The sequence below is a fragment of the Hemicordylus capensis genome, chromosome 8 (genome assembly GCF_027244095.1).
Source record: "Hemicordylus capensis ecotype Gifberg chromosome 8, rHemCap1.1.pri, whole genome shotgun sequence".
In the NCBI taxonomy this organism is placed as follows: Eukaryota; Metazoa; Chordata; class Lepidosauria; order Squamata; family Cordylidae; genus Hemicordylus; species Hemicordylus capensis.
In genome coordinates, this window is record NC_069664.1 from 10,806,273 (window position 1) to 10,822,017 (window position 15,745).

At 46.9% G+C, this 15,745-nt stretch overlaps 1 protein-coding gene across 2 annotated transcripts; it reads left to right on the forward strand.

Annotated features, from left to right (window-relative positions):
* The first annotated feature begins 309 nt into the window (after positions 1-309).
* Positions 310-10,908, forward strand: LOC128333902 (S-adenosylmethionine synthase). 2 transcript variants are annotated; one of them, XM_053269960.1, is made up of 9 exons: positions 310-884; positions 5,828-5,905; positions 6,015-6,137; positions 6,245-6,357; positions 6,469-6,612; positions 6,837-7,055; positions 7,312-7,494; positions 7,836-7,969; positions 9,372-10,908. In XM_053269960.1, exons 1-9 carry the CDS (start codon positions 815-817, stop codon positions 9,472-9,474), a joined length of 1,167 nt encoding a protein of 388 aa, XP_053125935.1. In that variant the 5' UTR covers positions 310-814; the 3' UTR covers positions 9,475-10,908. The 2 variants fall into 2 exon arrangements, with proteins under 2 accessions (XP_053125935.1, XP_053125934.1); XM_053269959.1 differs by lacking the exon at positions 310-884 and adding an exon at positions 1,190-1,295.
* The last annotated feature ends 4,837 nt before the right edge of the window (positions 10,909-15,745 follow it).

A 15,745-nucleotide genomic window follows, 5' to 3' on the forward strand; every position in this document is an offset into this window, starting at 1 on the left:
TGGCCGCGGGGTGGTGCCTGTCCCAAGGCATATGGATTCCTGGAAAGGACCCCGCAGCACGCCTCACTCAAAGGGAAAGCCACGGAGCCCTCAGAGGCCGCTCCTGTGCACGCTTACTCCGAAGCGAGTCCTCCCGTTTCCTACAGCGGGAACTCAACTGACTTCCAAGGAAGCGCCTACAGGGCCACCACAGCGGCCCCCTGCCCGCCCTCGCTGAGGCGGGAAAATCTCGACCCGGCCTGAGGGGCTGCAGTGCGGAGGAGATTCCAGGAAAGCCGACTGAGCAGCGTGGGGGAGGAGAAGGTTTTTTGTTTTTTTTTAAAGAATAGTTTTCGCTTTCGTCATCATAGGAGTTGTCCTCGTGAGCCTGTTTTTTTTTTTTTTTAATTTAAAAACACACACAAAGGATAATTGCCATTCAGAGATGGGAATGCGGTTCCGATTGACGTGCAAGCACCCCTCCCTCGTTGTCGTGATGGTAGATCCCCTCCCCAGATAGCGCGGGCGGGCTCGTGTGCTTCCTTTTCGTCTCCCACGGCCCCCCTCCCCTTCCCCTCCCTCCGCTCTGGCCTCGCCTAGGTGATCGCAGAAGGACGAAGAGGCGGGGTTTAGCGGAGTGGGCGGGGCGTGCCCTTATAAATACGACTGCGGCGAAGGCGGCGCCGTTCATTCGGGCGCTGCTCCAGGCTCTAGCAGAGGATTCGTTTGCCAAGTGTGTCCAGCGTGCTTTTTGCGTCGTCTGCGCTTCCTCATCTCTCAGTGTCCTGGTTATCCTGTCTCCTTTTTTTTTTTTGTAGCTTTCTCCAGTGCTGCCATGAACGGATTCCGAATCGAGGAGGATACCTTTCTCTTCACCTCAGAGTCGGTGGGGGAGGGGCATCCAGGTGAGAAGAGAGAGGGGGGGAAGGCGGGCGAGGGTGCGGGGGAAGGACCCGGCTGTAGTGGGAGCGGGGCGCGCGCCCTCCGGCCGCCTCGTGAGCGGCCCCTTGAGGCCTGTCTCGGCGTGACGAGCCTGCGGAGAAATGCCTTCGTCCTCTTCCCCGCCTCCTCCCCGAGGCGGGGAAGGGGCGAAAACGACGGGACGGGGGCCTTCCAAAGGGCAGGAGAGGCGGCTTGCCGGCCGGCACGCGCGCTCGCTCCCGCCCAGCGGCGGGGGCGCGCCCCGCATTGCAGACGGATCGGGCGCTGACCACGTGGTGTCCGCATGGAGCGCTCGGAAGAGGAAGGGGGGCTGCAGCCTTGTGGAAACGAGCTTCCCGGGCGGGTGGTGGTGAGAGATGACCCACATGTAAAAAGTAAGGGTGGCGTGCGGGGGGGCCGGTCGCGAGCCTGTCCCGCGGGAGCTGGCTTGCGGGAGACCTGCGCTCACCTCCAGTTTGGGGAGAAGTAGTTCGAGTACCCTCCGTGTCCTGAAGAGCACATGTTGCTGCTGGCTTAAATGAAGGGGGGAGCGCAGATGCCCCACTGCTGGCGGAGGCGCAGGCTGGGGTTTCATTGTCTTCGCTGGCCGCCATGATGGCTGGCCACTGTGGAGGGACGAGGGAGGTGGTGGGAAGCCGGCTTGGAGAAGCGCGCGCGCGCTCTCTCTCTCTCGTTTTGGTTGCGCTGGGTGTGTGCTATTGTAGGCTGTGATGGAGAAGCTTTTTATCCTAAGCATAGTCCGTACCAAGAGGCTACATAAGAACAAGGCGCTTTTGATGCTGGAGGGACCGGAAGGGGGGTATCCTATTCTGGCCCTGCAGATCTCTGCTGCAGGAAAGGGGGTGGCTGGGGTGGAGTTGCACCTTTCTTTCCGTCATGGACATGTGGCTGTAATGAGCCATGCGGTTTCCATTGAAGAGCAGGAGCATGTGCATGTCTTTGGGAGGACCTCCAGGGAAGCTTCACCATCTCTGATGGCTAGGAGGCTACAATGAACTGGTTAGAAAGGGAAATGAATTTAATCCTTTATTGCCATTGTGCTTGAGTATTATAAATATCTCCGGGGTTTTTTTGTTCTGATTTGGGTATTCTGTCTCCTCTAGAGGTGTCCTTCAAAACTGGTCAGATCAGGCTTTGGTCTATTCCAGAACACTCTAATGCTCCATGACTATTGAATCATTTCTTGATAGTATGAACAATGGCTTTCCTAATACCTCCTCCTGACAGGACTGCTAAAACACTGTAACTAGAGCTGCTGCTGCTGCTTCAGCTTTGACAGACATCAAGTGGGGTTGGGGATCTCTGGTTGTCATACGGGCTGCTTCAGGACTAGGGATAAAAGCTGTGTGGAGATCCATGGTTGTCCTTCTCAGTCTTAGCCATATTTGGGAACTCTGCACTAGTGACTGTCTATCTTCTCTCTGCCATCTTGTTATCCCAAAAGTGTGCAGCTGATTGTGCCTTCTTGATTTGAAGGGTGACACTGTATGTTGCATTTATAGCCTTGGCACTTGTAGCTTTCTCTACTGCACATAATGTACTTTTGACTGTAACTAAGCTAATGCCACACCTTAAATAATACACTTTGTTAGCTGCTACATAACAAATTGTTATCTGGGCAGCTTGCAACACAGCATTCAAGTATAAACACATGACATCACAACACACCAAAATACAATACAATTTAAAAACTTAAAGTAAAATATCAAATTTAAAAGGCCTGAGTGAACAAAAAGATCTTTACCTGGTGTCTAAAAGAACAAAGTGATGAAGCCAGGCAAACCTCACTAGGGAGGCTATTCCATAAATGGGGTGCAGCCACCAAAAAGGTCCCCTCCCTAGTAGCCATTTGTTTCACCAAGTTTGGCAGGGGCACTTGGAGCAGGGAAGAAGATCTTAAAGTCTGAGTTGGGACATTTGGGGCAGGGTGCTCTCTCAGATAACCCAAGCCATTTTAAGGGTTTAAAACCAGCACTTTGAATTGGGCCTGGAAATGGACTGGGAGCCAGTGCAGCTGATGAAGCACTGGCGTGATATGATCAAAATGTCAAGTCCCAGTTAACAATCTTGCAGCCCTATTTTGTACATCTTCATGAAACCATTGGGAAAGATCAGGAGATCTTGTGCAAGGTGTTATCAATATGCTAATGGCACTCAAATCTTTATCTACATCAACTTCATCAGGTAATGGCATAACTTCCCTAAATGCTTTCCTGGAGGCAGTAATGGGCTGGGTGATGGGTGATAAAACTGAGAGTGAATCTAAATAAGATGGAGGTACTGATGGGGCGGGGTTGGTTTAGATGTGAGAGATGGTTTCGATCTGCCTGTTCTTTCTGGAGGAGTGTAACTCCATCCAGAACAAGTACATTGCTTGGGAGTGTTCCTAGAGCCAAAATTCTCTGGGTTCTCAGGTTGAGACAGTGGCCAGGAGTGCTTTTTATCTGCTTTGGCTGATACATCAGCTACACCATTTCTGGAGGAAAATTACCTTAAAACAGTGGTACATATGCTGGTAATCTCCCGGCTTGACTACTGTATGCAATCTACATGGGGCTGTCCTTGTATGTCCAGAAACTATAGTTGGTGTAGAATGCAGAAGCTGCTAGACTGATCTCTGGGATAACCCAAAGAGACCATATAACACAGACGTTAAAAGAACTGCACTGGCTGCCAACATGTTTCCAAGCAAAACACAACATGCTGGTTATTAGCTTTAAGGCCCAGAACAGCTTGGGTTCATAGTACTGAGTCCAGAGAGTGCCTCATTTGTCATGAACCCTCCTGCCTATTAAGCTCTTCAGTGGAGGTCCGGTTACGGCTACCCTACCACTGGCTCCCTTGGCAACTGCTTGGGACCAGGGCTTCTCTGTGGCTGTACATCCTCTTTGGAATGTATTCCCTCTTACAGAGGTTTTCCATTTCTGGCTGTTTTTTAAAACTACCCTTAAGGCACACCTGTTTTCTTAGGCTTTTAATTTGTTTTATAAACTTGTGTATTAAACTCATGTACACCGCCTAGAGACGCACACATCAGGTGGTATAGAATAGAAATATAATAAATGCCATTACCTGGGGATCCACACATTTAGGCTAAGCTCTTAGGAGAGATGGGGTTCTTTTGTCATTTGCACTGGGATATTGAGATGATAAGAAACAGTGGGAGCTCCCCTCTACTGCTCAAAGGAATCTTGCTGTTTCTTACCTTCTTAAAATGGCAGTGGAATTAAGGACCTCTGGGGAGGAGATCTGTGTTAGGTTGGGTGTCCTGCTTCCAGAGGGTTGGGGGCACTTGTCACTAATGAGCTGGCAAGTGCATTTTAGATGGTTAAACTGCTTCTGCTAGATCAGTTTAGACTGCATCTCTGCCATTGAGAAGTGGGATGAGTAGAATAACCTCATGAATTTCTTCCCCCTGGCATCTGTTAGTTGCTTTATGCTTTCTCCGTGAAGGGTCTGTGTCTCTGCCCCCAAGCCAGTGGTTCACTGGAGCACATGATCAGAGAGAGAATAGCTTAACCAAGCCATACTGCTTGGCTGGTATAGAATAAAATACACTGCAGTATGGCTTGATTAAGCTATTCTCTCACTGCCACCTGTTCCATTTCAGGATTACTGTAGCTCAAACTTGGATTATATAAAACTCTATGGGTATTTCATAACCAAGTGCTTGTCTTCTGCTTACAGCAGTAAAGGTGTGTGTAGAATGGCAGCATTTGAATTGGAGCAACAACACTGGAATTTGCGTGTGATGACTAGTGGTGCATCATTGCTTTTTATGGGGCAAAGTTTATAGCAGGTTGGATGTATGCCTTGAAGGTTCTAATTGAACTTGGCATTAAAACCTGTCCCTGGTATATCTGAATGGGAAATAAAGGCTTCCAGGTTTAGTTGGTAGATGAGTCAGCTAAAGTACACTAATTGGTGAAATGAGAGAATTGGGGCAACCTGTGTACTTCTGAGGCAAGTATGATAGCTTGGCTTTTAAAATTACTGGTGCTAGCCATTTGTTCTTATGCTTCAGTAGATCAGTGGTGTGGTATTCTGCTTTTGGTCTTTTTGATTAAAAAATCTATCATGGGGTTAGCAATAATAAAATCCATGTTAGAAAAAATTGTAAAATGTGTCAAACTAAAACAAAACCCAGCCATTGCAACTAATCTCTGATTAATCTCTGGGTGAGCCAGCGTGCTGCAGTGGTTAGAGTGCTGAACCTGGACCAGGGAGACCCGAGTTCAAATCCCTATTCAGCCATGATACTTGCTGGGTGACGCTGGGCCAGTCACTCCTCTCTCAGCCTAACCTACTTACTTCACAGGGTTGTTGTGAGGAGAAACTACACCGCTCTGGGCGCCTTGGAGGAAGAGCGGGATATAAATGTATAATAATAATACATAATAAATGTAGAATAATAATTATTATTAATAATAATTAATAATAATAAGCAGAAACTGAATGGTACCATTGGAACTTTTCAGTCATCTGAAACAAGATTGCCTTTGCTTGTTGTCTGAATCTCAGTAAAGCTGGAGACAGACCTTGCCTTTGTGGGGAAGGAAGTCCTGTATTTAAACTCCAAATTCTCTAACTGGAACTTTAATGGTTATTACAGGGACACTTCCTGTTTCATAATAGCTCTTGGTACTGCAACTGGATGGACTGTTCCTGTATTTATTTAAAATATTTATATCCTGCTCCCTCCAGTACAATATTGCTTTGGGTGGCTCACAAGAATAGCAAGACAAAACAATGGACAATTTTAAAGGCTAGCTGTTAGCTAGCCTTTAAAATTGTACATTGTTTTATCTTGCTATTTTTTCTGAAGATTATATTCTTAAATTCTGATGATTTAAGATGTGGGTTGGTGACTTGAGGTCTGAAAAGTAACAGAAGCTCTTTCTTTCAGATAAAATTTGTGACCAGATTAGTGATGCTGTCCTTGATGCACATCTTAAACAAGACCCAGATGCCAAAGTAGCATGTGGTGAGTACTCTAGGCTGCTTTGGGGGAAGGACAAGAATGACAGCTATTGGTCAGAGAACCATAACTCTCCTACTTTTGGAATGTGTACTGATTCTGTGTTCTTTTGTAGAAACGGCTGCAAAAACCGGAATGATCCTCTTGGCTGGGGAGATCACATCCAGAGCTGCAGTTGACTATCAGAAAATTGCCCGTGAAACAATCAAGCACATTGGCTATGATGATTCCTCAAAAGGTGAGTAGATCAGCTGTGTTGAACTACCTCTTTGTCCTGAAATAGGAGATTTTACTCTTAATGCTTGGTCACTGGTTCTGAGGTAAATATTTGTGTGTGTTCCCTAGGCTTTGACTACAAGACTTGTAATGTATTGGTTGCTCTGGAGCAGCAGTCTCCTGACATAGCTCAAGGAGTTCATCTTGACAGAAAGGAGGAAGACATTGGTGCTGGTGATCAGGTTGGTGTCAGAAGACTGTAGATTGCTCTTCACTGGTACTTAGTGTATTCCTAGAATATCTCTGTTGGAACCAGAGACTTAATTTTGTTTTATATATATATGCATATATAGGGCTTGATGTTTGGCTATGCTACTGATGAGACGGAAGAGTGCATGCCCCTGACCCTCCTCCTAGCACACCAGCTGAATGCAAAGCTGGCAGAGCTCCGTCGCAGTAATATCTTGCCCTGGCTGCGACCAGATTCTAAAACTCAGGTAAATGGCTTCTTGGCTTACATCTCTACTGAGAAGAATGTGGGTGAAAGCTTGTCTGCATAACTAGACTCTGCAGAAAGACGTAGTGAATTCCATTGGGTCACTTCATGGCCAAATTTGAAAGGGTGTGTGAAAACATAGTAGCTATTACTAACTGTGTTACTTTTTGCTTTTAGTGACGTCTTGTGAAATGATGCAACCTTCTTTTCCTGGGTTCATTGCAGGTGACTGTGCAGTACAGACAGGACCGTGGTGCTGTCATCCCTATTAGAGTTCACACAATTGTCATCTCTGTTCAACATGATGAGAAAATTGGTCTGGATGAGATGAGGGATGCTCTGAAAGAGAAAGTGGTCAGAACTGTTGTGCCTGCAAAATACCTGGATGATGACACAGTCTATCACCTGCAGCCTAGTGGCCGTTTTGTAATTGGTGGCCCCCAGGTATGAGGAGAATTGGGTTCTTGTCTCTTAATCTTGGCAAATGCTGCTGCCTTCTGAGAAGCTACACAAAGTGGCTTATAAGTGAATGGCTGGGCTCCTTGTTAGGGTATCAACATTGCCTTTAAAATGGTGTGAAACAGATGTCAGGTCTTCCACGTCAAAAGTCTTGGCTTGTTATAGTAGTCTTGTGTTCATCCCAAGATGTGATGGCCTCTCCAAGATTTCCCCCCTCTAATGGGAGCATTGTTAATTGTAGGGAGATGCTGGCCTGACTGGTCGGAAGATCATCGTTGACACCTATGGTGGCTGGGGTGCTCATGGAGGTGGTGCTTTCTCTGGAAAAGATTACACCAAAGTGGACCGTTCAGCTTCTTACGCAGCTCGCTGGGTTGCAAAATCTCTTGTAAAGTCTGGTCTCTGTCGAAGAGTGCTTGTTCAGGTAAGATGCAAGATGCATTCCGATGTCTGAATCAGATTCTTTCATCTGAACAGTGTCTCCCAGAAACAGCCTTGATGAGAGGTCCACTCTCTGGTCCACTCAGGCTGCTTAGGTGTCCAGTAGTATTGGCCAACTTGTGGCTGTTGGGACCCATAGTATGGAAGGGCAGGGTAAAGTAAAGCTGGATAAGAGTAAAACAATCTTGGTAGGAAGGCGGGCTCAAAAGGAAATGCTTGAGAGTAAGGGAAGTAAAAGGAGGGAGGAAATCTGGATGCCTTGCATGGCGGCTGAAATTACTGTGTACTTTAATGCATGTGGTTATATATTAACTCTACTCCCAGGTTTCCTATGCTATTGGAGTGGCCCACCCACTGTCGGTCTCCATTTTCCATTATGGCACTTCCCAAAAGAGTGAGCATGAGCTGCTAGACATTGTGAAGAAGAACTTTGACCTCCGCCCAGGGGTCATTGTCAGGTAAAACGTGGTGCATGCACATGTGTACAGACGCATTCAAAGGAGACAATAAGAAAGGGGCTGAACGGAAGGTATAAACCAGGCCTACACAAGGCATGGGCAGTGGGTGAAACTGCCGCCCATGTGCCAAGCTACTGCCCTTGCCTCTCTTCTAGGTCTACCACTTAGGAAAGTGGCCTGCCAAGCTTTGCGTCTTTCAGGATAGGTGATCTAGCAAGCTTTGTACATGCATGACTAGAGGCGGTTCCTCTGCACTATTTTGGGGATCTGAGTGCATTTCTCCATGGTAGAGACTGAAGGAGAAGGCTTGGGGAGCTGCTTTTCTCAAGTTGCTGTATACTAGACAAGTGTCCAGTTAGGTTGTAGCATGCCTGTGGGATTCATGGAAAGGAAATGCATCTTGGAGGATCAGGTTCTGAGACACAGGTCTCTGCTAGCACAGAAAGGAAGTGCTCTGCTCCCAACCAGTCTAAGGACAATACGGCAGGCTCAAAATACCGTGCCTAGTGTCGAGGTATCCTCCTCATGGTAACTGCTAGTTGTGATAATAAATCACTTTGCCACTTGGAGTGCTGTGTGCCCCCATTAGATCCATTGTGGCAGGGTGACTAAAGAATGACTTGGTAGTGATTTGCCTGAAGTGCCTAAAGAAGCTGCCCAGATGACTACATCTTGGTAGTTATCTGAGCCAGTTGTGCAGGGTCACTGATGCCGAAGTTGGGCTACCTTTCTGGTATTGGGAACGTGGCTGTGTGACTAGCATCAGACTAGGACTTGGGAGACCCAGGATCAAATCCCTACTCTGCCATACAGCTTCACTTTGGACCAGTTATGATCTCGGCCTAACCTACCTTATAAACCTGTAAGGATAAACTTGAGGGGTGAGGGGACCATGTATATTGCTCTGTGATCCTTGGGGAGGGTGGCATGTCAGGGTGAGATCAAAAAAACAAAACCTGTCCCTGCCTAGGACTCCATTGTAAAGCTAGTGTAAAGCTCTGCAGACACAGCAGTCCAGAACTACCACTCCCTACACCTCCTACTAACTGCTTCTCGGAAACTCAAGCTGTAAGTGGACAGGTTTAGTTGGAATTGGGAGTGGACTGTTGAGATAGGGAGGTTCCATCCCCAGTGGAGAACCATGTGGTGGTTTGCAGCTGGATGTAGCCACTAATAAAGGAGGGTAAGTATGCCATAATGTTAGACTTATCCAGGGACCTTAGGACACACGCTTGCACTCTTGCTTCAGTCACATTGGGAGCATACTGGAAAATCTGGGTCTTGAACCACAGGTCTCTGTCCTGGGCCAGCAGCATTGATCAAGTGGCCCCTTCAGGTGTAGCTGCTTTTTGCTTTGCTTGATAAATGCCTTTTTATTGAGTTACGGACTTGTATATTCCAGGGATCTGGATCTGAAGAAGCCCATTTATCAGAAGACGGCAGCCTATGGCCACTTTGGTAGGGACAGCTTCCCATGGGAAGTGCCCAAAAAACTTAAGTACTGAATCTGTTGGGCTTCTTTCCCCAGACCTGTTGGTGTACATTACAGAGAAACCTTCAGGCTCTGCAGGAAAGGGCCCTCTTTCCTAAAAACTGATCCTGTCCTTCTCTGCTCTTAACTTGGCACACTCTGTCCATTTGCCATGCATATTAGTTCCTGTGGGGACCGCAAGTTGCACTGTGCTTTCTCCTCTTCCTGGTGTGCTTGATGTACGAGTAGAGCCAGTTGAGCATAGGCGCTATCTGTAATATAGAGAACAGGCTGTAGTCCAAACAGTGCTTCAGTCTAGTCCTTTGTATTGCCTCAAAGGTTAACAATTAACTCTCCCCCCCCACTTCAAACAATGAACAAGTATCGTATTGTGCACAGTCTGTTGTTCCACATAGTCTCTGTTCAGATCCCTAGAGCATCATGGTGTCATGGACTGGCTCTACTAAGAATGTAAGTCCACATTCCTCCCCCTGCCACATCAATTTCCAGCTAGGTTGTTCTCATGTGAGCCTATGCTTCTGCCACCTCCTCCTTGGCAGATAGGCGTGCATGCAACGCAAGTTCTGTGTTTGGAACTGCAGTCCACTGTTGCTTTTATATGGGGGCAGTCCTGGTTTGGCAGTCTATGGTATTATGCTCTTAAATTAAGTCGGCACCATATTTTAATAATTTCCTACTCATCTTGGAGGATGTACGTAATAAGGTGTTTTTTAAAAAAATCCTATGCATGGTTTTAGCACTAGCCAAACCTCAACATCTTTATCAAGCAGGCACTTGGCCAACCTTGTGATGTGTTACAGAGAAGTCACAAGGCAGTGCCCAAGGTCTGTAGTCTGCACACTTTGGCACCTGGAATCTTTTTTTCTTCTTCTGAAGAGCCAAGAATTCATGTTGCACAAAACTCCAGGGTTTGTCTTCAAAGCCAGATCCAAACTGCATTCTGAAGTACTGGTGTAGCTACAGAGAAACCAGCTCCCTTCAGAGATCAAGTGCGTTTGGAAAGGAAGTGGGATAAATCCTACATACTTGAAAATTTTTTATAACTGCTTATTTATTGTGTTTGTGACGGGGTGTGAGTACAGAGAAGCCCTTGTCTCAAATGGCAGCTTTTAAAATTTCTTTTTGACACCACAAATTCCTTGACAGTTCCCAGCATTCCCTGCTAGGCCAAGGTGTCCTACAGAAAAGCCTTGGGTCACAACCTACAGGGGGTCTGGCTTGTGTAAAACAGGGGAGGGCAGTGCTAGGGTGACTGGCCCTGGGAAAGGCTGACTTGGCTGGTGTTGTACAGAGAAGCCAGCTTGTTTACCTGCCTATCCTAGGACCAGTGACCCGAGCAGGAAGTGCCTTTTGCGATCCACTCTTCTGGGCGTTTATTACGTATGTCTGGTTCTTGAAATTCCAAGTTGATTGACGATCTTAATAAAAGTGCTAGGTTCTATCTTAACACTGTGCATGTGTGTGTGTCTTTTTTTGTCCGTCTTGGCTGACTCGCTGCTGAAGCAAGGGGCTTCATAGCTTGAGTAAAGGGACTATCTGAGGAGTGGGGAGGCTTCTGAGAGTCCCAGTGTGAGCCTCCTGCTAAAATTGAATGCTAGATCATGTGGACATGCAGGGTGGACAATGAAAAGAATCATGCATCAGTAGGATCAATTCCTATAGGTTGGCTACAAATTGAATGGTCATTATGGCCAGGGAGCACAAGATTCTGGACCAGAGCAGAGTCTCTACTTTTTCAACTGGACATTACCAAGCTTCTCTTGAGTACACACATCCTTCAGTGTAACCCCATTTAGGCTCCTATTGTAGCTTGAGAATACACTGCAGTTGCCTTGGGTGATTGTAGTAAAGTATGCAGTTGAGTTGGTGTTGGCTCCTGGTGAACACAGAGCTCTGTGGTTGTCTTTGGTAGAATACAGGAGGGGTTGACCATTGCCATCTGCACAGTATAAGATGATGCCTTTCAGCATCTATATACTTCTTTCTCTTAGCCGGCATGCGTGTCCTTAAGAACTTGGCAGTTGTGAGAGTTGAGGGGGAACAAAAAATGGCGGTGGCGAGCCAGCGCAAAATGGCCAGAGGAGGTGGCAGTGGGACGGTCTGGCCTGGCCTGGCCAGGCCGTCCTGGGGGAGGAGGAGGCGGCTAGCCGGGCCCCTGGGAGGCGAAGGTGGCGGGACAGCCTGGCCTGGCTGTCCTGGTAAAGGTGGCGGTGGCCTCAGCAGGCCGCTGGGAGTCCCAGGTGCGGCAGCGGCCTCGGCTGCTGGATGAGGAGGTGGTGGCTACCGCTGCCCAGTCTGGCCAACAGAGCAGGAGGCAGCAGCGAGTGGGGCAGCCTGCGTGTGTTGAGTGGGGCAGGGAGGGGGCAGGAGAGAGTGGGAAAGGATGGGAGGGGGGGAAACAGCCGGTCCCAAAGAGTGCACAGATGCTCTGTGCAGGTCAGCTAGTCTTCCTATATTGCTGCTGCCCCATATAGGTGTTTCCCATAGTCTGGGGAGATTGGAACTGGCAGTCTTCTGTTTGTTAAGCATTTCCCTGCTGTGCCATTAGGTGGCTTCTTTGGGTGATTGTAGTAGTTCTTAAAACAAGCATGTGTTTAAAAGCACCATTGCTAACTGATGGCCCAAATATCTGAGGTACAGATTCTCATACAGTTTGCATCTTAAAGTTGCAATATTGATGAGTAGTGCAAGTCTTTGTACTTACAGTAATGAATAAGACAAATACTTATTTACATACATTTTATTTAAAATATAGAAATTTACACTTATATTTACATACAAATTATGTATGAATACAATACAAATCCATATACTTATGTATATTTATATACATACAAATATTCATTTTTGTATGTAAACCACTTTGGAAACTTTGGTTGAAAATATGCTTTTCAACCAAGGTGGTTTTCATACAAAGATGCATTAAATGGCTGTGTCCCCAAAGGGCTCATAGTCTAAAAAAGGAAACAAGGTAGACACTAGCAACAGCCACTGGAGGGGTGCTGGGGTTGGATAGGGCCAGTTGCTCGCCCCCTACTCAATAAAGAGAACTGCCACTTTTGAAAGGTGCCTCTTTGCTTAAGTGTCAGGGGGCACTTAATAGACCTGTGATGTTTGGGCTTTCTTAGCCTCTTATAGCTGTGCCTATACCTCAGTCACAGAGGTGTTACTGGGACCAACACTTGCATGGGATACATGCATTCTATTGAATGCATAGATGTTTTAGTCCTGTTTCTTTGCTTCAGCTCCCAAGGGCTCCTTGGAGGTGAACATAGACCTGCTCCTGTGAACTTCAGGACACAGACTGCCCTAGTGAGCTACTGGCTGTGTAACCAGCTCCCCACCTAAAGCCTTTAAGCTGCTTTAGCCAAAGCTGGCCTTTGTTCTAAAGTGTGATGTCTGCTTAATACTTTGCTGCCTTGGTGGCAGCTGCAGACCCAGACAGCAAGTTGTCAGCAACTTCCACTGCTGTTGATGTGACTCAAGTATGTCAGTGTAGGAACCTGCAAAAACTGCACTTGTGTGTCGCAATGGTTCAGTCCTGTTTTCCCTTGTAGATCACTTTGTCCTCCACCTTTCAGTCTGACCCAGATGTTAAAAGCCCTTGATGTATCTGCCCCATGGCAGAGATAAGATGTGGATTAACAGTGTCTTCCAGAAGTTTGAACCATCACTGTAACTTCTGTTTTTGTGTTTGTGTGTGCTTACAAAAGCGGGGGGAAAGCCATCTAAGAATGGAAAGTGTTGAAGCCACAATTGAATGCAGAATATGGGGACAATTGTGTGGACCTACCTTAGATAGTGGTTGTAAGGAATCCAAGATAACATACTCTACACTAAATGCTTTGGCTGCTTGAAATGCTATTATTTGCCAAGACATTCTGCATAGGGATTTCCAAAAGCAATATATTAGATAGAACTTTTAACATGCAGCTTGACTCTCCTGTAAAGGGCAGCACAGAAGAAGGTAACCCACTGATTTCAGGACTGGCAGAAATATGTGCAAGGTGGGCTCTAAAATGGTTGGGGCTTTGAAGGTAATAAACAGCACCTTGGTCCAGCTGGTTAGTTCCTTTTCTCTTTCAGACTTTGTGCCATTGCCCTGATCAGCTTCCTCCTGGAAAGCTGTTAAAACATTACTTTCAGCTAAGCCCAAAGTGCGTGTGCTTCCAGAAGAAGGTGCTTTTGGAGCTGGCTTGGCCCCTGCCTATTGTGGTTTAGGATGATGGGAGTTGTAGTCAGCTAGGGACCCGCGGTTAAGACCACATCATATACCACAGAAAACATTGGATGGGTTCTCACAATTGCAGTAATCTGGCGAAAAAGCTAATAGGGATCAGCAAGCCTATCCTCACCCCTGCACCCAGATTTTCAGGGCAATCCTGTTAGGTAGCCATCTTGGTTAAATTGCCCTGGGTTCAAGATTGCTCTGAAAATTTGGGTTCTTTTAATCAGCTCTGCAGGGCCCTCTGGTCCTGATTTTAAAGAGGGCTATTGCACTGCCCCCTGGTGCTAAAAGGAAGGAGTGTTAGGAATATGGGAAGCTGCCTTATACTGAGTCCATCTACCTCAGCTGCCTTATACTGAGTCCATCTACCACTGGTCCATCTACCTCAGTATTGTCTACCCAGACTGGCAGCAGCTTCTCCAAGGTTGCAGGCAGGAGTCTCTCTCAGCCCTATCTTGGAGATGCTGCCAGGGAGGGAAATTGGAACCTAGATGCTCCTCCCAGAGTGGCTCCATCCCCTAAGAGGAATAGCTCACAGTGCTCACACTTCTAGTCTCCCATTCAAATGCAACCAGGGTAGACCTTGCTTAGCAAAAGGGACAATTCATGTTTGTAATACCATAAGGCCAGCTCTCCTCCTGTTAAAAATAAAGAAATGCTTGTTTTTAGGGCACTGCAAACCTAGGGAAGTGGGTAACAAGACAAGTTCTAGTAAGAACTAGTCTGCCAACTTCCCTTTCACTATCCTTACAACTGGACTAAGCTTGGTTTGAATTTGGCACCTCAAATGTTCCTTGGGGTGGATGACATCCTCACAAACAATGCCATTGAGGTGTCCCTGAGTGTCACTCACTACAACTGTACCTAATTTGGTTCAAATCGGTTAGGCAGTTCACAAATTAGCCCACTTGCACCTCAAAGGTTTATATGCCTACCATTTTGAATTGGAGTAGATGACATCACAAACTATGTTGTTCAGATGTCCTATAACTATGTGTAATCTGGTTCATATTGGTCCAGGCGTTGTGAAGTTGATGTGGGATGGACATACACATGGAATGCTGGGTGATCTCATAAGCCTACTGGAAAGTAGGATGAAAATGAAGTAAACACATGGGATCAAGCTGCGTATTATACACACACAAAATGGAAATGCTTTATCCCCACCCCCAATAATAGTACAGTATTTATTATACATTACTGTGAGTCTCTGGGAAAAGTGGGGTAAACATTTTCCTGAAGGAAGTAAAAGCACAATGAACCAGTCTCTAAAGCAGTTTGCAGGCTGGGTTGCAATATACTGGAATTCTGCAATATATAGGCAGGGCTGTGTGTATGCTGAGATTTTGCAAGAGTGCAGAAAAAGTGCACAGTGTGTAGGTGTGTGCATAATTCAGCATCCTGAGAACCACCCCTTTCATTAAAAAAGAAAGGGGGGTGGGTTCTAGCCTTATGACTGCAAAACTGCTCAAAAGGGTACAGGCAATGTTTGCTGAAGTCTCAGAAGACAGAAAGGTACTGTATTCAAAGAAGGTGGCTGAGTGGCTTGAACCTGAGCTGCAGCCACAAAACTGTAAGAAGAGCTCAGCTACCACCAGACTAAAGGTCTATCTGGGCCAGTTTTAGGAGAAGCTGTAAGTGGTAAAGCATGCAGAAATTTCCTGGCACAGCATCTCATAGGAACATAGGAAGCTGCCATATACTAAGGCAGACCACTGGTCTATCTAGCTCAGTATTGTCTTCACAGACTGGCAGCAGCTTCTTCAAGGTTGTAGGCAGGAATCTCTCTCAGCCCTATCTTGGAGATGCTGCCAGGGAGGGAACTTGGAACCTTCTGCTCTTCCCAGAGCGGCTCCATCTCCTGAGGGGAATCTCTTACAGTGCTCACACTTCTAGTCTCCCCTTCATATGCAACCAGGGTGGACCCTGCTTAGCTATGGGGACAAGTCATGCTTGCTACCAAAAGACCAGCTCTCCTCCCCAAGTAGGGCTGGGATGGATTCCTGTCTGGAGAGCTGCTGCCAGTCAGTGTAGGCAGTAATGATCTAGATGGGCC

What these genes read in the sequence shown, in the direction of transcription:
- LOC128333902 (XM_053269959.1), top strand. Translation starts at nt 1,205, where the DNA reads ATGGAGCGCTCGGAAGAGGAAGGGGGGCTGCAGCCTTGTGGAAACGAG. An exon ending in AGATGCCAAAGTAGCATGTG is followed by an intron (nt 5,906 to 6,014) that starts GTGAGTACTCTA and finishes GTTCTTTTGTAG; the next exon opens with AAACGGCTGCAAAAACCGGA. An exon ending in CTATGATGATTCCTCAAAAG is followed by an intron (nt 6,138 to 6,244) that starts GTGAGTAGATCA and finishes TGTGTTCCCTAG; the next exon opens with GCTTTGACTACAAGACTTGT.